Source organism: Crinia signifera, chromosome 5 (assembly GCF_055691185.1).
Source record: "Crinia signifera chromosome 5, ASM5569118v1, whole genome shotgun sequence".
Lineage (NCBI taxonomy): Eukaryota > Metazoa > Chordata > Amphibia > Anura > Myobatrachidae > Crinia > Crinia signifera.
The window spans coordinates 22,715,586-22,738,962 of record NC_139221.1 but is presented as its reverse complement, the minus strand read 5'-3'; the positions used below and the strand labels follow the sequence as shown (position 1 = coordinate 22,738,962).

The 23,377-nt window shown below is 43.9% G+C and overlaps 1 protein-coding gene across 1 annotated transcript; it reads left to right on the top strand.

The window, feature by feature from the left end:
• The first annotated feature begins 341 nt into the window (after positions 1-341).
• On the top strand, positions 342-21,549 carry FBXO32 (F-box protein 32). Its single transcript, XM_083186767.1, has 9 exons — positions 342-610; positions 6,956-7,065; positions 7,598-7,647; positions 9,582-9,674; positions 13,601-13,694; positions 14,770-14,954; positions 15,256-15,438; positions 15,965-16,108; positions 17,676-21,549. Exons 1-9 carry the CDS (start codon positions 498-500, stop codon positions 17,763-17,765), a joined length of 1,062 nt encoding a protein of 353 aa, XP_083042893.1. The 5' UTR covers positions 342-497; the 3' UTR covers positions 17,766-21,549.
• Positions 21,550-23,377: the final 1,828 nt, after the last annotated feature.

Here is a 23,377-nt window from a genome sequence, read left to right as displayed (position 1 = left end):
GGGATGGGATACAATGTAGCAGGAAAGGGGGGTACAATGTAGCAGGGGAGGACAGGGGTACAATGTAGCAAGGGGAGGGCAGGGGTACAATGTAGCAGGGCAGGGGGTACAGTGTAGCGAGGGGGGGCAGGGGTACAATGTAGCAGGGGAGAGGGCGGGGTACAATGTAGCAGGGTAGCGGAGGGGGGGGGGCAGGGGTACAATGTAGCAGGGGAGGGGGTACCATGCCGCCATGTGACAGTGCAGCTGCAGCTGTTGCTCTCTCCTGGCATTAGGTTCCCAGTGTTGCAATAACAAAGCCTGGGCATAACACAGCAGCAGCAGCAGCAGCAGCAACAGCACATGTCAGCAGCGCAGACAGGGGCCGGCCCGGGGACTTCCGGCAACAAAGCCTGGACTATAAATAGCAGGGCTCAAGCTGAGAGCAGCAGAGAAGCAACAGTGTAACCGGGACTGACAACAGCGGCGAGCAGGACAATAGCTCACACATCATAACAATGCCTTTCCTAGGACAGGACTGGAGGTCCCCCGGGCAGAACTGGGTGAAGACTGAGGACGGCTGGAAGAGGTTCCTGAAGGAGCACAGTAACTTTGTCAGTGACATCAGCAGGTGAGCTCTCCCCCATAATAGCAATGACTGCTGGGGGTATATATAAATATAATAGGATTATGTTCTTATGCAGCTTATGCCAGGGGACTCTGAGCTCAGCTGTATGTAATGCACACAGCCATAGCCTTGCATTTGTAGTTGCAACAACTTGTTGCCAGCTCTTCTGCCCTGTGCCCAGTGTCTTATGTGCCCAGTGACTGGCAGATGTGGCACTGCTGCAGCTGGGGCATCCTCCTGCCATTGTTATATTATTATGACCTGGCTGTTGTCTTTGCATATGGATTAAATGCATTGTGTGAGAGGCAGGTTATGACTGTACACACCACACCCCCCCCCCCCCCCCCCCTCCCCCTATTAGTGCAGATCATGCTGGGACTTGTAGTCCCTGGAGAAGCCTGAGCTGGCTCCCCTGAGTCCTGTGCTGTGATGCAGTCCCTCTGCAATGTGATGTGTGAACTGTGAAGCTTTGTAATGTAAACAGAAGCCATGGATCCTTCTGGACTGCGATCCGGTTCCCTCTGCCTGCTGTGATGTGAGCTGGCTGGGGGGGGGGAGCTGCTGGGCACTCTGCAGCTTGTTGTTGTTGCTGTTAGGAAAGCATGTGACCTGTAGTTACCCCTTCCCTCCTGTAGGGGGTGCTACACACATCATCTCTGGTTGGCTGCCTGGCACTCATCCTGGAATATGTCAGGACTTGCAGCAGATCACGGGCTGGTTGGTAGGGATGGGACATCGAAAGAAAACATCGGTCAAATGATGTTTTTCAACATTGAATGCAAAACATCATTTAGACCTAAACATTGGTACTGTGAACCCGATGTTAAGCGATGTTAACCGATGTTTCGATGTTTTTTTAAATAAACTGGTTACCAAAGCATATAATACACTAATAAGCTTCTGAAATGATAAATAATCCCTCTATTAAGTTTATCTTGTTGGAGGCTTACAGTTTATACACACACAATGGATATATGATTCATGTTTTGTGGTAAATCAAATTTGTTATGGAAGGAAAAAAACATGAAGCATTAACTATCAAACCTTTATTGCAACAACTCACAATCTGCTATTTTTACCTAGATTTTTAACTGTAGCAACTTATGTTGATCATAGAAAATAACAAAAAAACTGTACACACAGTGCAACATAGAGCATACTACATAGAACAATCACATAGTACATTGAAAAAAAACCTTTAATTTAAATAAGTTTATCACGATTGTTTTAATATACAAAAACTTTGGGCCTAATTCAGAGGTGGATGCAGTTGCGCTCTCAAATCCACAACTTAAGTATAAAAGATGCAACATTGAGAACATCAAGCATCTGAGCAACCCTATTGTTGCTTAGAATAACCATCAGATCAAAGACACTGGAGCCAGTGCAACTGCAAATTAATGTTTGAAACACATCTGCATTTGAAAAACCAGCCCCCATCCCCTCCCTCAAATAGAAACTACTGTACCTGTCACTCAGTATCTGCAGCCGCTGTTACTAATAAATCACTGCACATGTGCAGTGTGACTGACATTGCATTTCAAAGAAATAAACTGTGCAAATGTCTGCATCCACAACTGAATCAGGCCCTTTGTAAGGTGCTGTGATATGCTTGCTGCATAATAATAAATCAATTGATAGATTGTAAGCTTGCGAGCAGGGCCCTCATACCTTCGACTGACTGTAAATACCCAGTTTGTTGTATCACTGTCTCCTATTGTAAAGCGCAAGTGAATATGCTGCACTATATAAGAAACTATTAATAAATAAATAAATATGAAGGGAGTTCACCACAATGTCACTACTAGTGACTTTCATATTATACTGTTCATTCTAGCACCCACTATCTTTGAAAACCCTGCCTGGAGTGTCGCTGTCTGCTGTAGTGCTTCTAGCACAGTGTGGTCTGTATATCAGCACTGATATGCAAACCAGACCTGTGCTAGAAACACCACAGCAGACAGCGACAGTGACTCACTAACAGCACCAGTTGCAGTGAGGCAGGGGTGGGGCTGTCCTGTGTGCTGCTGCTGAATGGCTGGCCAGACTGTCTTTCACTGTCAGCTACCACCCACAGCAGCTGCACACAGCCACACACACATATGAAAGCCCAGCCAGCAGTGATACTGTCATGTTTGTTAATGTTTTTTATCAGTCTCTTAAGATTTTAAAGAATATAAATCAAGGAGAGAGTGAGCTGGCTGCAAAAGCATTGAAAGCAGCACACATTGACACACAAAAGAAAAAACATTGGAAGATTGAGAAAAACATCGGGGGAGAAATCTAGCGATGTTGATGAAACATTGGATCCTCAACATAGCAGGGTTAAACATCGAACATTGGAACCATAAATCCGATGTTACCGATGAAACATCATATGATTACCCATCCCTACTGGTTGGCATTTGCCCAAGTTCCTGGCAGCTGCTATTGTGTACAGTGTGTTTATGCATGTAGCCCTGTATATATTGTGTGTCTGGGTATAATCTATGCTGTGGGGTTATGTATATTGCACTGTATGTAACCTTAGGCTTTGCTTATTGCAATCCTGCTTTATTCTTATTGCATACACTACCTGTGTGTATTGTTGCGTAATAAACTATCTATATATATATATATATATATATATATATATATATATATATATATATATATATAGATAGCAATATATATATATATATATATATATATATATATATTGCACTGTACATAGTGTCAATATACACTTGTATTATAATAAAATAAAAATTGTAAAACATCAACACATACAGTCAATATATTATTTAGTTACACACACTGTAAATATATATATATATATATATATATAATCACACTTGTGTGTGCATATTAATATAGTGTTTGTGTACACTGTGCAAGGACCAAGCATTTATTTATTTAATAATTATTATTATTATATATTACACTTTTTTTTTTTTTTTTTTTATTCTTTCCCCAAAATGAATTGGTGTCTTTTTGTTCCTGCTTCACTCTTCATGTGGTCGGGTGAAGCCTGACGTGTTATAGATGACCTAAAATAGCCCCAGGACGTTTATAATACAAGAGATGATTTATTGTGATGAATGTTTACATTGATGATGTGCCTGGATTACTGAACAAGTTCTCATTGTCACGTTGGAGCCTGGAGCGCAGACTTGAACACAATAAATACACATAAAACATTTTAATATCATTCACTACAATGGTGTGAACACCTATATTGTGTATATTGGGCTTGTTGTGTTTGCCTCTGTCCTACTGTATGTGATCACTGCATATAGGGATCCCCATGGTTGCCTAGAATAACATTTACAATGTTTGTGGCCATAAAACCAACATACCGATAAGAGCGAGGCGGAAACAAAACAACCACTTGGAATGATGATTAAATAAGTATTTTCCAGGAAAGGATTGTGCAACTAATAAATACAGAAGTACTTATGGAAACTAATGCACTTGCACCGTTACCAACGGCAACCAGTTCTTTCATGGAAACTGGCAGCATGGGATTGGATGCCTGGGCACCAGTCTTTATAAATTTCCCACATGTATCTGCTGTAAGTGGAATTCTCGAGTTTGGTACAGAACTGACGTTATCAAAAGAAAGTTAGGTACTTATGTAATATCTGGACTCCCGTTTTTCTTATGAGACCGCGTCCCCTCACGGGGCTCGCCACGCTTCGGGCACGGTGGCTCGCTGCGCTCGCCACACTATATAAAATCAACTCCATGCGTAGTTGGATAGTAGGGGTATGAAAAAATGGGGTGCATTTAACATGGGAGTCCAGATAATACATAAGTACTGAAAGTTATCCCCCTACCATACCAGTCTCTGGTTACAAGGTTCCTTAGGGGATCTGTATATATGGATCATACATACGTCTGATCCACTACAGACGTCCAAGACCGTAGGCCTTAGGTTGGCCTTTGAGCGCTGTGGACCAGGAACACAGGCCAGGAGCTCTGGCAACTTGCAGAAGTATGCGGCCCCTGGGTTGACCATGTCTAGGTAATTAAGAGTTAAATAGGTTCCAGCAGCACTGCCAGGGTCAGGCCCAGGCTGTATATGCCACAGACGGCGCATTATGTGGTACGGATGTATATCCCTCTTGCATGGGCATCTGCCACTGACATATTCCTGTTCGTTTGCTGCATTACGTAAGCCATTGTTGGGCAACACTTTGCATAACAGAGGAACCATTCATACACTGGGCTCTCGGAGTGTGGCACAAAAACTCTGGACGCATCATTCCTGCCTGAGCAAGCAAGAGCCCGGCACCACCGGCGATGACGTCTGCCCTGCATATACTGTAGTGTAGGCAGATAGAATGTGGGCTCAGCCAACAAGGGGCATGTCGGGTCAGTAGGCACAAAACACATTCCTAAATCCAGGGCGGGCACTGCTGCAAATGTTTCCTGATGGTTTAATAAAACTTTACAGAGGATCAACTTTGATAAATGTCCTTTGCGTTATTCAGTGCTGTCCCCCCATTTTTTAATTTATTTATTTTTTGTATTTTTTATTTTTTTTTCTCCCTTTTTTTATTGATTGGTAAAAATCAGTTTGTTAATGACTGTGGGCAGTCATGCCCACACCTCCATGATTAGTCCGGGCCACAAAATAGCTGCCTCCATTTTCTCTTGGTGGCTGGTAAACGTCAGCTGTAATAAGTGTTTGTTTGTACGTTCTGGTATCACCAGTGTGACCGTGTGAGTATTTATCGGTAGACTGCGCAGGCGCCGAGGTGCTCTATCTATGCCGTCTACAATCGGCAGCAAAAATATAGTGCTATGGATTGTTGGAGTGAGGAGGGCCCCAACTGGCATCCTGCCTAGGGCCTCATAAGGTCTAAATTCACCTCTGCCTAAGACCCAAACAAGGATCTTCAGGGATAAAGGGGCAGATTTATTAAGCCGGGTGAAGTGATAATGAGCTAACCAGTCAGCTCCTAACTATCAAGTTACAGGCTGGTTTTAAAATGACAGTTAGGAGCTGATTGGTTGCTGTGTTGTCACCTGCCACTTTTTCACTTCACCGGACTTAATAAATTTGCCCCCAACTTCCTACAGTTTTAACGTTAACACCAGTTTGTCAAATTGGTGTTTTACGTCCTTCACCAAGGTTTGGAAAACTGTCCCCATCACCTACCTCTCACATCTCGGTATCATTGTCCCCTGGTTGGCTTCCTAACTAGCAATATACGGTACTTTACTCAGCACCTGTCTTATTAATGTTCCCACAATGCTGTAATGTGTACAGGCGGTACATTGTGTCCGAGGCGGGAACTGTTCCTATGTGTTACTGATGCAGAAGGCTGACGTTACAGTATAGATATGATATATAATCTGACATGCTGTCTCCATACAGCTATGTGTTATACTGCCATTGCTAGAAGTCATTGGGGTTACTGAGGGGCAGATTTATTCAGCTCGGTGAAGTGATAGTGTCTGGTTTTTATCACCGGCCAATCAGCTCTTACATGTCATTTTTCAAACCAAGCCTGTAACTTCACAGTTAGGAGCTGATTGGCCGGTGATAAAAACCAGACACTTTTTTTATCACTTCACCGAGCTTAATAAATCTACCCCTGAGACACAGCGCTATAGGAATGGGATCATTCGTCAGACTGCATTTAGGTCGACCCCACTAGGTCGACTGGCAGGAAGGTCGACCTGACTTAAGGTCGACATGGGCCAAGGTCGACATGACTTAAGGTCGAATTTGCATAAAGGTCGACATGAGGAAGGTCGACTGGTCATAAGGTCGACATGGGTTTTTCACTGTTTTTTTTTTTTTTTTTAATCCGAATGTCGACACAGTCGACATGGACACAGTTGGCAATGAGATTCGAACCCTCGCTTCGCTTGCTATGCTTCGGGCACGGTGCCTCGCTGCGCTCGGCACACTATTTTATTCTCCCACCACGCCCTAGTGGATGGTAGGGCATGAAATACCGCCTGTCGGCACGTCGGCTCAAAAAACAGTGAAAAACCCATGTCGACCTTATGACCAGTCGACCTTCCTCATGTCGACCTTTATGCAAATTCGACCTTAAGTCATGTCGACCTTGGCCCATGTCGACCTTAAGTCAGGTCGACCTTCCTGCCAGTCGACCTAGTGGAGTCGACCTAATGACTGTAGACCTAAGTTCATTCTAATAGATGACCGCATCCTGCGCTATAGAGTTTCTGTAACCTAGAACTACATTTGCCATCATGTAGGTTTGTTCATGGTAACTCTGCCACAGAGGGGCGCTGTGTTCCAGGGGAATCTGGGGTAGTTATACAGTGAAATCCATACACTGTGTGTACGCTCAATTAAATGTAGTATTTATTTATCCTGTGTCGCAGCTACTGCAATGTGGAGAACAATAAGGAGAATCTCTTCAATAATCTGAATTACGATATCGCTGCTAAGAAGAGAAAGAAGGATTTTCTGAACAACAACGCAAAGACCCAATGTAAGATTATTATTCATTACAAAAACTGCACTCTTTAATATTCAAACTAAAAATATTGTGTTTCTGACCTATTGGCAGTTCATCCCCAATATAGCTGTGCCTGTTACATTGAATGGTTAATGCAACTCTGTATATTGGTGTGTGTTTTTGTTTTTTTGTTTTTTTTTACCACTACACATTGCGAAGAGCCTGGAGGGAGGAGCTTGTCCATGCTGGCGTTGCTCATTTAAAGTATGACTGCCATACGTACTGTATGTGCCATGACCCCGGCCATGGTTGGACTGGCCTCAATGCCCGAGGGTCCGCCCACTGCTCTAGGGATCAGATTCCAAAATTGACTTAAATTATTCATATGTTATAATATACTGCATGGAACTGTGGTGCATTGTCCACGGTACGTTGCTGTTATCATGCATGCACAAGCGGTATTTAAAATTTAGACCAAGCACTCTCCAATGGTTCCCTAAGCCACTGTGGAGGCTCTGTCTTTATATCCATATGAAACTCTTGCATCTAATTATTGTCTTCACAGACTGTCACCAAGAAAAGTGGATCTATGTGCACAAAGGGAGCACCAAAGAGGTGAGATCCTTTTTATACTTTTTTTTAAACGGTCCTGTTAACCGGTAGCACTACCACTCAGGGGCGGATCCAGGATAAAATGACAGGGGGGGCACCATGATAAAAAAGGGTTTGGGTGGGGGAGGGGCGGTGTTAGTGGTGCCAGTGTACATGCTAAGAGAGCAGCAGGAGAGGGTGGGAATGGAATTAAAAATAGGCCCTGGCATTTAAAGTACGCAGGCCCACCATGGCGACAAAAGTGAAGGCTGTAGTTGTGCGCGCGCCGAAGGCAACAAAATACTAGACCCGATTATACTTGCCCCTTACACATGATGCCAAATGGAATGAGCCAAAATTGACATAATGCCACATGGATTGAGCCAAAATTCAAATAATGCCACATGGATTGTGTCAAAATTCACATAATGCCACATGGATTGAGCTAAAATTTACATAATGCCAAATGGATTGTGTCAAAATTCACATTATGCCACACGGATTGAGCCAAATGCATAAAATGCCATACGGATTGAGCCAAAATTCACATAATGCCACATGGATTGAGCCAAAATTCACATAATGCCACACGGATTGAGACAAAATTCACATAATGCCACACAGATTGAGACAATATTCACATAATGCCACATGGATTGAGCCAGAATTCACATAATGCCACACAGATTAAGCCAAAATTCACAATACACTTCATAAACAGGGACATTGTCCACCAAAGGGTCGCATTAAACATTTACACCATAATGTCCAATACACGTTAAGTTACACGCCATTATGTCCATTATGTGTTATGCCAAACACCATAATGCCTATTAAAAATTATGCTACATAAGTGCTGCTTCTCTACATGCTCATTGCCAAGGGTTCCATGCTCATTGTCAGAGGTTCCATGCTCGTTGCCATGTGGGATTACATGCTCATTGCCAAGGGGGAATACATGCTGGTGGTAAATGGGGGACAGCCGCCGCCAGGCAGAAGTGATAGCCACTGACAGTGGCAGAGCCTGGCTGTATTCAGAGCATTGCAGGTCCCGGCTATTTGAAATAATACCCCTTTCACACCAGAAAATGCATTCCCAGGTTGGCACCTTTTACACCAGCCTAGTCCCTGCATTTTCTGGTGTGAGGGGGAGAAAAAACCACCCCTCCCCCCTTTAACAGGTTATCTCATTTAACCGGCTATATCTTCGGAACCAACTGATCCATTTACATGAGACAAGTATTATATTGAAGAACTTTTGAGTGGGCTTTGAATGATTTTGGTCCAGTGAAACTGGAACGTTTGGTTCCAGAGTAATCTGCCCTCAAAGAACATGAACAGCCATGAAATTACATTTCAAAAATAATAAAATCGGTTTACATGCAATATCTCTGGAACCGATTGACCGATTTGGACCAGCCTGGTATCATATTGAAGGCTCAGCGATTTGGAATTGAACGAAATCAACCACAAGCTTCTGTGATGCCAGGGTGGGAACTGGCAGCCGTCGGAACTGGGTGGGGGTCGGAATTGACGGGTCCCATATTATCCTATGGGGAAAAAACTTACAGGTTTGCCAGGCGATATCTCCGGTTCCCGGGGGGCTAAAGACACGGGGCTGGGCTCGTTGGAAAGCCCTGGTCCTCAGCTACAAAATAAATGACAGGGGGGGCACGTGCCCGGGTGCCCCCCCCCTGAATCCGCCACTGCTACCACTTCGGGTTCCTAAGAGAAACCGATGCCAATTCCAACCAGCCACCTAATTAGGGGGAGGGGATTTAATTAGCCTGGTGGCAAGGGAATATCCATCTCTGCACCTTCCGAGAATCCAACCATCCAGGCAGCTGTGTGTCCTTGTACTGCTATTGGATTCACTAATAAATCAGCTATTATGTGCATTTCTTTGTATTGATATTTTGTTCAAAAAGAGTAACCCTGACACCCTTTTGTGCCTCCAGCGTCATGGCTACTGCACCCTCGGCGAGGCCTTCAATCGCTTGGATTTTTCCACTGCCATCTTGGATTCTCGGAGATTCAACTACGTTGTAAGAGTGAGTACCTGCAACCATTTATATGTCTGATAGACTTTGTTTTGTTGAGCTCTGCCACGGTTTTATCGTTCCCTAATAGCAATTCTGTGTGTAGTTTCCCAAAAGCAGGAGATCTAGGGTCTAAATGATTATAAAAGTACATAAACCTATAATTCTACCTATGCTCAAAAGACTTCAAATTAAGGTGGGATTGGGATGTCCTCTGACCCCATAGATTTCACCCCTATATAATATGCTGGTGATACATAACACAAAGAACCCAAGGGCATCTTTCTGAATATAAATCATAGAATTTGATGTACCAAGCCTTGAAGAGAGTGCTGTGGAGAAGTTGCCCATGACAACCTATCGATTTTCGCTGTATGTTGATAGTAGTTAGCCTAATGCTTATATATTGTAGCAGTGCTCAGGAAACTGCTGTGGTGATTAATCAATAGGCTCCTAATGACTGTTCTGTACCGGCTGCCAGTTAACCCCCGATTCCAGGACCGGAACGACAGCTAGCTCGCTCCGAGACCTTTCTCCATAATATTTACCTTGGTCTTGGCAGGCCTGAATAAAATGCCATTTGCAGCTGTCTATTTGCCACCCTGGCAGCATCTGTGTGATCACTAGGGACACACAGACGCGGTTTGTATTCATTTCAAGCTGAGAATACCGTACGTTGCTGACAGCCCTGCTAACATGAGCTGTAAAGCCGGCTGCATCGCAGGGAAGTGTCCTATTAGCCGTAGCCTCCAGGCTGCAGTCGCTCTCCTGCGGCGTCCTCCTTCCCCGGCCGCACTCTCTTGGGGGCAAAGTCCTCTGGAGGAATCTGGAAAGAACGACTTGTGCTAAACACGATGATCTTCTCCCTAAAGAATGTCGGCTTGGGAAAATAAATAACCATAATCTGTCTTCCGACGTCCTAATACTAACATTAGACTGAGCCTGTGAGGTTTATTTACTAACAATGGATAGAGCCACACAGACCAACAAGACATTGGGCCAGATTCTCTAAGCTTCAAAAGTGATAAAATGTAGAGTGATAAACAGCCAACCAATCAGCTCCTACCTGCCATGCCACAGGCTGTGTTTGAAAAATGTCAGACAGGAGCTGATTGGCTGGCTGTTTATCACTTTTGAAGGGGGGTGGGGGGCATCGCTAGCATCCACTGCCCCACATCGCTGGCTACCGCGTTGTTAATAATCGCATATGCACTAACATTTGCGATTATTAACGCAAAGGACTGCTCTTGCTAGACAAGCTGCTCTTTTGCAATGTGTGCCATTGCTGGACTTCCCGCATGCGCAGAGTGACAGCGGCAGCTGCGGGGCATGCTGGGAGTGGTCCATGACTGATCCCTCAAACACCACGGCGGAGAAAAGCCCATAGTAATGCCAGCTTTTTCTGGAGTTACTCCAGAAAACCCAGTTATCGGTGGTTTTGCCGCATATTCCGTTTAGTGCAGCACAGAACCAACGTACAGAAGGCCCGATTCAAACCTGATCGTTGCTCTGCGAGATTTCACCATGGAATAGTTTTTTCCCTGAAGTTGGCTGCCCTCCCTCCCAACATACGCCAGCAGGGTGTGAATCGCCCCTGCGAGCAGCGTACCTTGCACATGGGCACGGCCATTCGATAATCGGCAGGACTCCGATATAATCTGAATCAAGCCCAGAGTTCCTAAAGTGCATTTGTGTATATAACAGGTATAATTGGTGTAACACTACCTCTGACACGTTATTATGGAATCTATAGAACCCAAGTGACTCGGTGACCTCAGCGTCATGTCTGCTCCACGTGGCACATAACTGCAGCCCAAGGTGAATCAGCCATGATGATGTCATCCTCACATGGGCCTCTGTTGTTGCCGTAACCTGGAACAAGGAGAATTTAACTTTATTGTTCCTCATGCTTTTAAATACAGAACTTTTTGTTCCATGAGCGAAATCTTTCTGCTATTGGTGTTAAAGTAAATAAGGCCTGCAGACAATGATTAATGCAATTGTAGCAGGGTTAAATAGACTAAAATGTAATATATACACTTTAAAAAAATATCATTTACAAAATCACCTGATTTTATAATACTGGATACAAACAAGGCAGTGGTTCTCAAAAAGCTGATACTGCTTGTTTTTGGGGGCCCATTGGGGAGAAGATACCAATATTGACCATGGTGTAGAAGTAGTACTTATTAAGAGAGATACTGGGTTTGGATACCCCAGCATTTTGTATAAAGCTTAATTTATTTTAACACTTGTTCCGTCTTCCTAGTTATGTATTTTAAAAACAACCCATACAGATGCTTTATTTCAGCCATAAGGCATAGTCCATTGGACCCATCATGAGCCCAGCACTATGCTGGAATCCTTCCACCTCCATCCATGGCACCTGGGGGAAAACATCTGTTGTCTGTGAATGTCTGTCTGCAAACCTCTATGAGCCCTTGGCCATGGCAGATTAATGGCAGATGAACTGTAGCTGAACTGATCAATACGCGCCGAGCCATGGGAACTTGTAAATGATCTGCATCATTAATATTTACGCCAGGAACAGGAATCCATCAACCTTCCCCCTGCTTAAATAAATCGCCGGTTATTCCAAAATCTAATCAAACCCTGTCAATTTTTTTTTCACTTTTAATAAGAAATCCATTGAACTAGAATGACTTGTATGTTTATTTATCATAGTCACTGGCAGATCATACGTATATTCTGATCCATTGAGAGTTCAGTCTCCCAAGTTCATTCTGTTTTAAGGTGTTTTGCTCGAACAATTTTTAATTTGAGGTTTTTTTTTTTAATCGCATATTTCTGAGTTGTACTTTTGGCCGTGTCGGCATCCTGGGTACAAATTGGGACACCGTCATTCCACTTCTCCCAAAATTACGATCCCATTATACAGGCATCTTATGGGATGACCTTTTTTGAATAATTAGTTGACTTTTGTATCATCTGTCGGTCACTAGGGTTGACCTAGTGACTGTTTCCCAGATGGCATTTGGAAAGTGGGGTGGCTGTGGGCGAGCCAGTTCAGCTTGACTATTTATTAACGGTTTCTTATATAACGTAGCATATTCCGTTTTTATAAAAGGAGACAGCGCTACAACAAACAGGGTATTTACAGACAGCCAAAAGGTAGGAGGGCCCTAGGTATTTAGGTCTAGCTCTGTTGTCAAGTGCAACAGTATATACTTGCACTATATAAATAAATGATAAATAGCCTTAAGCTTGGCTGACGCATCGCTCTGGCCGTATCAAGTGACTATATACAACAGGTTCTGTATGTGTTCTGCGCTCCGGTCACATGATCTATAATTACCGTCCGCTGACATGTAACATGAATCCCCACAGGAATATTGAGTGGGTGCAAAGTCACTGCAAGGAACATGACCAAGTTATCCATTTAAATTCCCGGTAGCATATATCTAATCCATAACCTGCTGTCCTGTTTCTGTGCTGGTGCTCGGCAGAGCAGGAAATGCACAGGCGATAGCAGGACTCTTTGCAGAGCCATGCTGGTGGGTAGCAGGAGAGAGATTTGGGCGGCCTCCTTCTGTTATGCTGCCCCCCCTGTTGGGTGTATTAGTGCTGGCTCGAGCGGTAGAGAGAGAGGGGAAGGGGACAACCTCCTGAGTCACGATGCTCTGATATCTGGGACAAGTCCCGGGTCAGGGAGGAGGGTGAGTGAGGGACACAGGTGTGACCACAGATGATGGGGCTGCCAGGTGGAAACCGAAGTGTCACTAAACTATTTTCCATGTGACAGCCCCCCCCCCCCCCTTCGCATTGCGCCAACTTGCTCATCTGTCGTCTCCGATCTCTCAGGCTGGTCTGCATTAAGTGACAAATAATAAGCAACAGTACAGGGTGTATTTGTGATTGCTGCCATGTTCCCCAATACATTCGGCTTATTTCAATGTTTTTTTTCTTCTCCTCCTCAGCTCCTGGAACTGATCGCCAAGTCCCAGCTCACCTCGCTGAGTGGAATCGCCCAGAAAAATTACATGAATATATTGGAGAAGGTGGTTCAGAAAGGTACGTTGTCTGCTGCCTCTCCTCCCTGTTACCCCTGGATGTGCAGATTACTCTGCGGCAGGGCTTTCTGTTCAGGTTGATTATGGGGTTGGGATACAAAGGTCGCGGAGTGGGCTGAATAAACCGCAAACTTGGAAAAGCTTGATCTGTAAGCAGTCACCTTAACGTTGCAGACGTTCTTGTGCTGCCAATAATACAGCTCAGGCCAGGGGTCCACAACTTATGGGGGGGATTGGACAAGTGAATATCCATGTAAGATGATGTGTAACTCTGGCCGGTGGTTGGACATTGTCTAGATTCAGTCGGCCCAAAAAAAAGTGAAAAACTTAAAGCTTGTCGACCATGGGCTGGGGTAGCCAACCCTAGTCCTCGAGAGCTACCAACAGTGCATGTTTTGCCGGTCTCCTCACAGAATCACAAGTGAGCTAATTAGCTCCATCTGTGGATCTTTCAAAATGTGTCAGTGATTAATGAGTGCAGCTGTGCAGCAGCTAGGTTGTCTGGAAAATGTGAACTGTTGGTAGCTCTCGTAGGCTAGGGTTGGCTACCACTGACCTAGGGTATGTGACCATTTCTAGTCAGTTGACCATTAGTGGACGATCTAGAGACTGTCAACCTACACATTGTCTGTCTATCATAGACTTACAAAATAGTTTTTTATTTTTTTTTGCATTGTTTGTAAGTCTATATCTGTGTACAAAGTGCTACAGTGCTGCGTATTTTCCCCACGCTAAATTGCACTGTGCTTCATCTCCTACTTTGTACATGTTTAAAACAAATTCCTGGGTGGTTAAAGTTGCAGCCTGACGTGTCCGGTACACTGATTAGTGTTTGCCTGCATCTGCCCGATTTAAAGAGGCCACTCGTTATGGCTCTGTCAGTTTAAGTGCTGTGCACTCTATAACTTACTTCCCTATATAACTTATTCAATACCTCAGTGGAATTGCATGTTCCTAGCGAGTTTTTGGGCTGTGCTCCTATTTGCCCGCCTCCACTGTGCATGTCCCAGGTGTGTGTTGTGTTAGCGAGTGTGCTAACCTTGTCTGTTTTTTTTTTTTTTTTTTCTTGATTGCAGTACTTGAAGACCAGCAGAACATTCGCCTGATCAAAGAATTACTGCAGACTCTTTATTCATCCCTATGTATACTAGTGCAAGGGGTGGGCAAGTCTGTCTTGGTGGGGAACATTAACTTCTGGGTTTACCGAATGGAGACCATTGTTAATTGGCAACAGCAGCTGAACAACATCCAGATCACCAGGGTAAGTTGGCGTTAGAAGCGGGCTTTGTTGCTGTTTTGGTAATTCAAAAAAAAAATATTATTATAAGTTATTTTTCCAGGTCTTTTTATTCTGTCAGATCAATATTGGTGTGCTAAAGTTTTAAAGTCTGTGATTTTGCAGTGTGTTTGAGCAACATTAACCCCCCCCCCCCCCCACACTCGCCACACTGCTCTTATTGTAATTGTTTTGTGCTGGAAATCTGAAAGCCTTGTCTCCAGTGTCACTGCGTGCATCTCTCGGCATTCCTCCCAGCTTAACGCATTGTCTCTTCTATCTTTAGCCCGCTGTTAAGGGAACGACCTTAACGGATCTGCCCTTGTGCCTTCAACTGAACATCATGCAGAGGTTAGCGGATGGGAGGGACATCGTGTGCCTAGGCCAAGTCTCCTCGGATATGCAGGTCCTCAGCGAAGACCGTCTGCTTTGGAAAGAACTGTGCCACTATCACTTTACAGAGCGGCAGGTAACCATACACCCAGGGTACACAAGAAAACATTGTCTGCCTTTCACAGCATTCCGTTGGCTATTACAAAGGCCGACGGTTCTTGTACAGCCCATTGTGAGGGCTCCCCTGTACAGTTTTCCCATTACTGCGTCATCAGGCAGTGTTAAGAAACAATAATTGCAGAGTTCCAGACTGTGCACGCCATAAATACACATCCTGGGATTGCATCCAGTTACTGGCGATGCTTAGATTATATACTTCACCATCAATTCCTGCCCTCTAGTGGTGGGACCATTATAAGGTCTGGGCTGGAAGGACTCTTAGCCAGTGCATGCAGCTTTGCAATTGGCCATGCTAAAACTTTTACAGGGCATGCTGGGATGTGTAGTTCAACAACAGCTGGAGTGCCAAGGTTCCCCATCACCTATCTTGGTCCATTTCTGTCTTGGTTTTTCTGTGCACGATAACTATATAGAATTCACAAATTGACAATTTTTTTTTATATGAAATAGTTTAATTCCGTTTTTTTTTTATTATTATTTAGATCCGCAAAAGGCTCATTCTATCGGAGAAGGGACAGCTGGACTGGAAGAAAATGTATTTCAAACTGATCCGCTGTTACCCCAGAAGAGAACAGTACGGAGACACGTTACAGTTCTGCCGACATTGTCACATCCTGTCCTGGAAGGTGAGCAGGGATTTGTACCCATCGTAAAGATGGTGGACCAGATTCTCTCAGCTTCAAAAGTGATAAAATAGAGAGTGATAAACAGCCAGCCAATCAGCTCCTGCCTGACATTTTTCAAACACAGTCTGTGACATGGCAGGTAGGAGGTGATTGGCTGGCTGTTTATCACTCTCCATTTTATCACTTTTGAAGCTTAGAGAATCTGGCCCGGAGTCTTTATCCTGTATATGGACCAGAGTATAGGATCTCATTACTACAGTACTGTTATGTCCTTCTAATCCAAGATTATTGTCTATTTAAACCTTATGAGCCATTGACCTTTTTCAGTAACTATAGGTATGTTACCTGCTTACATGTGGACGGGATATGGTCACTCAGTCGACCTGCATTGGGTTAACCACTGAAGGTTGACAGGGCATAGGTTGGAAGGACGACACAAGCATTCGGTTGACAATGGAGGTTGACAGTCAAAAGGTCGAGATTACTTTTTCACATATTTTTAGAACAGGTGGCATTTCATGCCCTACCATCCACTACGGCAGGGATGGGTAACCTTTGGCTCTCCATCTGTTGTTGAACTACACACCCCAGCATGCCTTGCTACAGTTTTTTTTTTTGTTTTTTTTTTTTTGGCCATTCTAAAACTGTTGCAGGGAATGCTGGGATGTGTAGCTCAACAACAGCTGGAGGGCCGAAGGTTCCCCATCCCTGCACTACGGCGTGGTGGGAGAACGCCAAGGGCAGCGAGCACTGCGACGGGATGTGGTACACTGACAGTGTCCATGTCAACTGTCTACATTCGCAACCCTGTCAACCTCAGCCATGTCGACCTATTTTAGGTGATGCATAAGCCCTGCCGACCTGCAGTGGTGGACCCAATGAATGCCAATCTAAATTTGGTTGAGCCATACCCCAGCGGACCGTCTTATACGTCTTCACTTTCTGCCCCCACCCATATTTACTGCAATAGCATTTAGTTGTAGTTGGGTTATTTATTTTTATTTGTTACTGCAGCCAAAGTTAACAACTGAAATGATCATCCACGAAAAGAAGAGGTTGCTTTATTTAGATAGGGTTTTTTTTTTAGTAGCAAATGTGACACCTGCTGGATATAAGAAGTTTATCACCAATTACAAAGGGTCTCTGCATTCTGATTCTGGTTCACTCGCAATAGCAAACTCTTTAATGGACAAAACCATGTGCACTGCAGGTGGGGCAGATGTAACATGTGCAGAGAGTTAGGTGGTGGTTTGTACTTCAAACTGATATCTATATTGCGGTGTAAAAATAAAGCCGTCAGTATTTACCCTGCACAGAAACAAAATAACTCACCCAAATCTAACTCTCTACACATGATAAATCAGCCCCACCTGCAGTGCACATGGTTTTGTCCATTAAAGAAGGAGTTTTGCATTTGCAAGGGAACCAGAATCGGGCCTGAAGTACATTTCTGCCTGTAACATGGGAGTTGGTTGGCTGATACTTTCCACTCTATCCAGGACTTGGTACATAGACCCTAAACTGTCTTAAACTGTCCAAAGCCTAACTCCCTGAATTTTCACCCTAGGGCACAGAGCACCCCTGCACAGCCAATAACCCTGAGAGTTGCCTAACCTGTCTTTCGCCGCAAGACTTTATTAACTTGTTCCGGTTCTGAACCTGCTGCATGAACACCATGGGCTGAACAGGACACTTCTGTGGCTGGATGCACACCTGTAAATATTGTATATTTCTCAAATGACTCTTAGCCACTGCTACCAGCCTGTGGAGATGGCAGCACCGACTGACAACTGCTCCATGACTATTTTAAACAAAACTTGTACAAAGATTGTTCTTCTGAATCCATAAAACGGTGAAATAAAAGGTTCTGGATCCGAGCGGCTGTATTTGAGAGGATATTTTTCCATGGACGGCTTGAATGAATTTGGGGACACGTGATTGTCACAATTCTATCTTAATACATTAGTATCTTAATTGGAAACTCAAGATGGTCTGCTTCTGTTTGTCATTATTACCGCAAACTGCGCTGATCTTCAGCACGCCATCCGTCTAAAGCAACACGCGTTTCGCTACCTCTTTGTAAAGCCTTCACCTTTAAACCAACAGACGTTGCCCGATTCATTGATGTATGAAGCACTCACCAGTCCGTGGAGAAACATTTCAACAAACTTTATTATCTTTGTATCAGAAAAGACGAATGGTCCTGAACGTGAAGTTGTTTTTGGCTGTTACATCATGTAATCTATTTTGTTTGTTTTTATATTTGTGTGTGACTGGTTTCCTGTTCTCGGATTGTTTATTGATCTTTGGTTTGGGAGTGGACTGTTCGATAGAGGCTTAGCAGTAAAACATTTCCACCCAGTCTTTACCTATATAACTGGGATGCTGTGTTTCCATACCAAGAAGTTACTGAGCACTTTCAGCACAGACATTATGTATATGTTCACACCGATGCACTTTGTTTTATATGTTTCTATACTTTTAGGCCGATCGTAGCCATATTTCTGTACATTTTGAGATCTAATTGAGTTAAAAACTGCTGTTCATAAACTGCGCTTGTAATATATCAAATGCATCTGGGATCTGTGACTCGGCACGACTGGATGCTATGTATGTTGATATAGGGATAAGTGATGATCCCTATATTTTGGATATGAAGGGAGAATTCTACATTTACTACACACCTGCAGATCTCTTCCCTAACTGTTCTGCAAAAATACCCACAAAACTGATTTTTATTTTGTTGCAAAGGGAATTGTTCCGTCCCATCCCCCTTTTTTTATTTTTATATATATATATATATATATATACTCGTCCAACTTTTTTTTTTGTGTATTTTTTTTTTTTTAGAAAAATAAAATACAGTATGCCCAAAACAAAAGCACTTAATTAGCTTAACCCTTTAACTTGGGACTAGACAATTCCTTTTGCTGTGGAACTACAAGTTTCAGCACAACCTGCCAGCTGATAGCAGGCCTGCTTAGAAATGTGCTATATATGCATCTTTGCTTATATGTGCACTAGGTACTTCGTTAGGACTTGTATAATGAGTATTTGTGGGTGGAATTATTATTATGATTAAGCCAACATTTAGTTTATTTGGAATACAATGTCATGTGTGTTTTTGGTAGTAATCGCCGCCCCTTCTTTTCCTAGGATTGTGGTGCTTGCCTGTGACATCATAACCCAGTGACACGCTCTGCACACCCCAATATAAACTAGTGACTGAAGCTCATTGGTTGATTATATTTTCTCCTTGCTTTGATCCCTTTCCCCCTTCATGAGAAAGCAACCCAGCATCCTAGGGGCTATGAGGCACAATGCGCAGCCTGGTTACTAGTGCCAGCTTGGCTGCTGTCTCATGGAAATAAAGGGGGATATTTTGGTTCACTCGCAAAGGCAAATTCTCTCTCTAATGGACAAAACCATATGCACTGCAGGTGGGGCAGATGTAACATGTGCATAGAGAGTTACATTTCTGTGGGGATTGTACTTCAAACTGTTATCTATATTGCAGTGTAAAAATAAAGCAGCCAGTATTTACCCTGCACAGAAACAAAATAACACACAAATCTTACTCTTTCTGCGCATGTTACATCAGTCATCAGTCCCACCTGCAGTACACCAGGTTTTGTCCATTAGAGAGTGAATTTGCCTTTGCAAGTGAACCAGAATAATCCCCAAAATCCAATCTGTCCTGTTCTAAAGCAGTGCGTCTTCCCTGTGACAGTTCGTTTGTAATGGGAATATAATGCCAGGGATCATTGCAATGAGCAGATAATGGGTACACCAGCAGCACTGATCGGATGGGTCTGGATGCCAAGAAACTGGCGACAGAGCCCATCTGGGAATAATCCTATATAAACGATACTCTGAGACCTGTATGAGGCTATTAGACTAATCTAGTATACAATATCCCACACTTCACTAATTATGTCCTAGGTACTACCTTGGTTTTGTCCTGTGAACACAGCTTTGTGTAGATTGTTCTGTGATTGAGTGTTTATAATGTATCCTTATTTTTGTGTAATGTTGCACACTACATTACTTTATGGTACAGTGTTGGCAAACAATGTGATGCTTTGCACATTTTGTGTTTTTTACATTTCATTTTGTTTTTGGCTGCTTTAAAAAAGGTATTTTAACGGGAATGGCTCTTGTAATTAGTCTCTGTATATGACCTGACGAGATGAAGTTTATTTTGTTAGGAACTGCTATGACCTGAAGCCGCACTTTACCTGAGGGCTCATTCACACCCATGCGCTGGGAAAAGGGATGAAAACGAACAAGCACTTTAGTGGTGTGTGGTTCACGTTCCGCGCGCCTTGGCTGTCCAATCAACTTACTGTTGGTAAAATGAAGCACATGAGAAACCGTTTGTTGCGTTCTAACGTTTTTTTGGAACGTAATCTGAAGATGGCGCCACTGACGATTATTTTTTGTTTAATTGGCTTTTTACGCATTTTATTAAGCTGTGAACAAGCTCACAGATCAGTACATTTTTACGTAGTTTTGATACCTACAACCGAACTAATTTTGCACCCTTTTAAGTGCAAATTACACTTTTCAACAATATTTGCCTAAATGTAAAGGGGTTGTTTCTGCATATTTTGTGAAATGTTTACGTGTTTGTTTTTGTTTTTTTTAAATTGCCATTGGATCTGGGTAAAGTTTGGGGAACTGATTCAAAGGTGGGCACTGCTACGTCCACTACTGTGTCTCTTGTGGCAGCGATAATAGGCACATACCAATATCTGTACTGCCCCTGGTGTAGATGTCAGCATCTGACTGTGCAATGACTAAGATGCCCACTGCCAACGTCTCTCCACGCTGTAGCGCCATCGGCGCCCCGTCCCCTATGGCAGTTGCTGTTTCTCCGTCCGAGTGTGGCCTCCTGTGGCAGCGGCTGTGTATGGGAATGCAGCCGCCATCATTGGCATGTCCAGTATGCACCCATGAGACAGACGCTGTTTTAATTCCATCTTCCAGTAGTTACCCATCGTGTTGCCACCCCATCTCAGATACCACCTTCCCAGATTGCACACTTTGTGTAATGCATGCACCGTAGGCTTTCTGATTTTCATCTCCACTAACTTGCAGTTGCAAATATCTCCACTGCATTGAATCATGCCTGTTGGGTGGAGCAAATGAAGGAAGGTCCCCCGCAAACATTGGCAAGGTGTTGATCTGTGGAGGCTACACCTTGCATTTGCACATCAGCGCAAATCTGTACCTGTGTTGATGGCAGATGGAAGGAGTGATTGTGTTTATTCTAATAACCAGCGTAAGTAAGTTGCCGATGACTGTCTGGGGGGATGAAGGGTTACTGCTGTGTAGTGCTTAGAATGAGAAGGACCATAACTGTTAGCTCACTATGACCTGTGAACTTTTTACTGTATGCATTCATACACTGCAATAAATTGTGACATTATTATAAATAATCCATTGCTGGTGTCATTCTTCTGTACCATGGTGCCTTTAACATTGCATCCTTTGTCTTATGGGATGCAGGATGAGATGGGTACTTCTACAATGCCGACATAACTTTAGGGGGTACATGTACTAACAGATAAACTACCAACCAATCCACTTCTATCTTTCTCCAACACAGCCTTTATCACGGCAATAGGAGCTGATTGGCTGGTACATTAACTCACACAGATCAACTGATCGGTTTGGGTGAGCTGCTAAACGGGTCTCGCTCACTGGCAGAGCTGGAGAACAGGGGAAGAAATTGCTAAAATCACCCCCTGCTGCTCACCACATTGACCACTCATACCTGTGAAAGGAAGGAAGCCTCTATAACGTCATCTAAAATTGTGTTCTTTTCACAAGGCTCCCTCTGGTATCTTAATAAGGGCTAGATGTATCCAGCTTCAAAAAGTGATAAAATGGAGAATGATAAATAGCTAGCCAATCAGCTCCTACCGGTAATGTCACAGACCGAGTCTGAAAAATGTGCATCCATCCCACTATCAGGATCTTGTTTTGGAACTCTTCAACCCTGTGGATAACTCGAAAATCATACTCCAGTTCTACCACCTCAATTTACCCTAATTGGCGGATCGCGCAGTGTGGACTCCTCCGGTGGCACAATTATATCCAGCTTCCAGTATGAGAGGACGCAAGTTCAACTGACGGCTAGCTGCTTTTACACACAACCATTGTGGGGACTGGAGTCCACCTATGAACGGTGGTTTATAAAATCGGTAAAGTGCACTTACCTTGGGAGTCTTTTTCCACTTGGGCCATCATCAAATTTATCCCATCTAATTCCTGAGAGAGTGGTATTGATTTTTAATTACCCTATTTTTTGTTACATAACATTTCTGATTTATTTATATTTTTTTCTGATTGTTGTGTATATCATGTGTATTAATTGTGTATAAGTAAAGATTTATCAATATTTTTATCCAACACTTGCAACTTTTTTTTATATATGCTTATAGCGTAAATGTTTGTATTCTTTTTGGTAGTAGGGGATTGACTACCCCCTTATTAAGCAGCTGCTTTACTTATTTACACCGCCGCAAAACCCCGGGTCTTCGGCGGGTCAGACCCGGGTCAGCGGCGGTGTAAATGGGACACGCTGTGTCCCTTTACACAGGACTTCTACCCAGGTCCTGACCTGGGTAGAACACGGCTAGGACCTGGGTAGAGACCGCAAGCATCCGCTGGGGGGGGGGGGGGGGGGGGGGCACAGACGGCCTGCGCTGCTGTCTGCTATACTCTGCTGACAGCAGCGGAGGAGGTGAATGGATGCCTGTGTGCGGCATCTATTCACCTCCCGGACGGCGGCTGGGGGGGGTGCACCGGGGCTTACCTTGGTGCTGGGCTGCCCCCAGCATGGCGATCGGTGTTTCCGGCGGGGATCACTGCTGTCCCGGCGCTTGGAGATGATGCCATCTCCAAGCCCCGCCTCCATCTACACTGCAGGTGGGCACCACAGTGTAAACATTTGTTCCCAGTGGGAATGTACTTTATTTCAAGGAATTAATATATGAGCAGCAAAGAAAACAACACAACCGTTACCCAATACAATATAGGTTTATTATACTCAACTTCGGTAGTTCAATTCAAGCAGTAAAACAGTCCGTAATCACATCCAGGGAGCCTCGACTGTCATTTCGACACCTGTGTGCTTAAGGAGAGGTCAGGGCACCGTCAATTCATCGTCCGTCCATGAGGTCCGGGATGAGGCTACTGGACTGTCCTTCTTATGAGCTTATATACACAGTTCTAGGTGTTAGTTCCCAAAACAGTAAAAGC

What these genes read in the sequence shown, in the direction of transcription:
- FBXO32 (XM_083186767.1), top strand. Translation starts at nt 498, where the DNA reads ATGCCTTTCCTAGGACAGGACTGGAGGTCCCCCGGGCAGAACTGGGTG. An exon ending in ACAAAGGGAGCACCAAAGAG is followed by an intron (nt 7,648 to 9,581) that starts GTGAGATCCTTT and finishes TTGTGCCTCCAG; the next exon opens with CGTCATGGCTACTGCACCCT. An exon ending in GTCACATCCTGTCCTGGAAG is followed by an intron (nt 16,109 to 17,675) that starts GTGAGCAGGGAT and finishes TTTTCACCCTAG; the next exon opens with GGCACAGAGCACCCCTGCAC.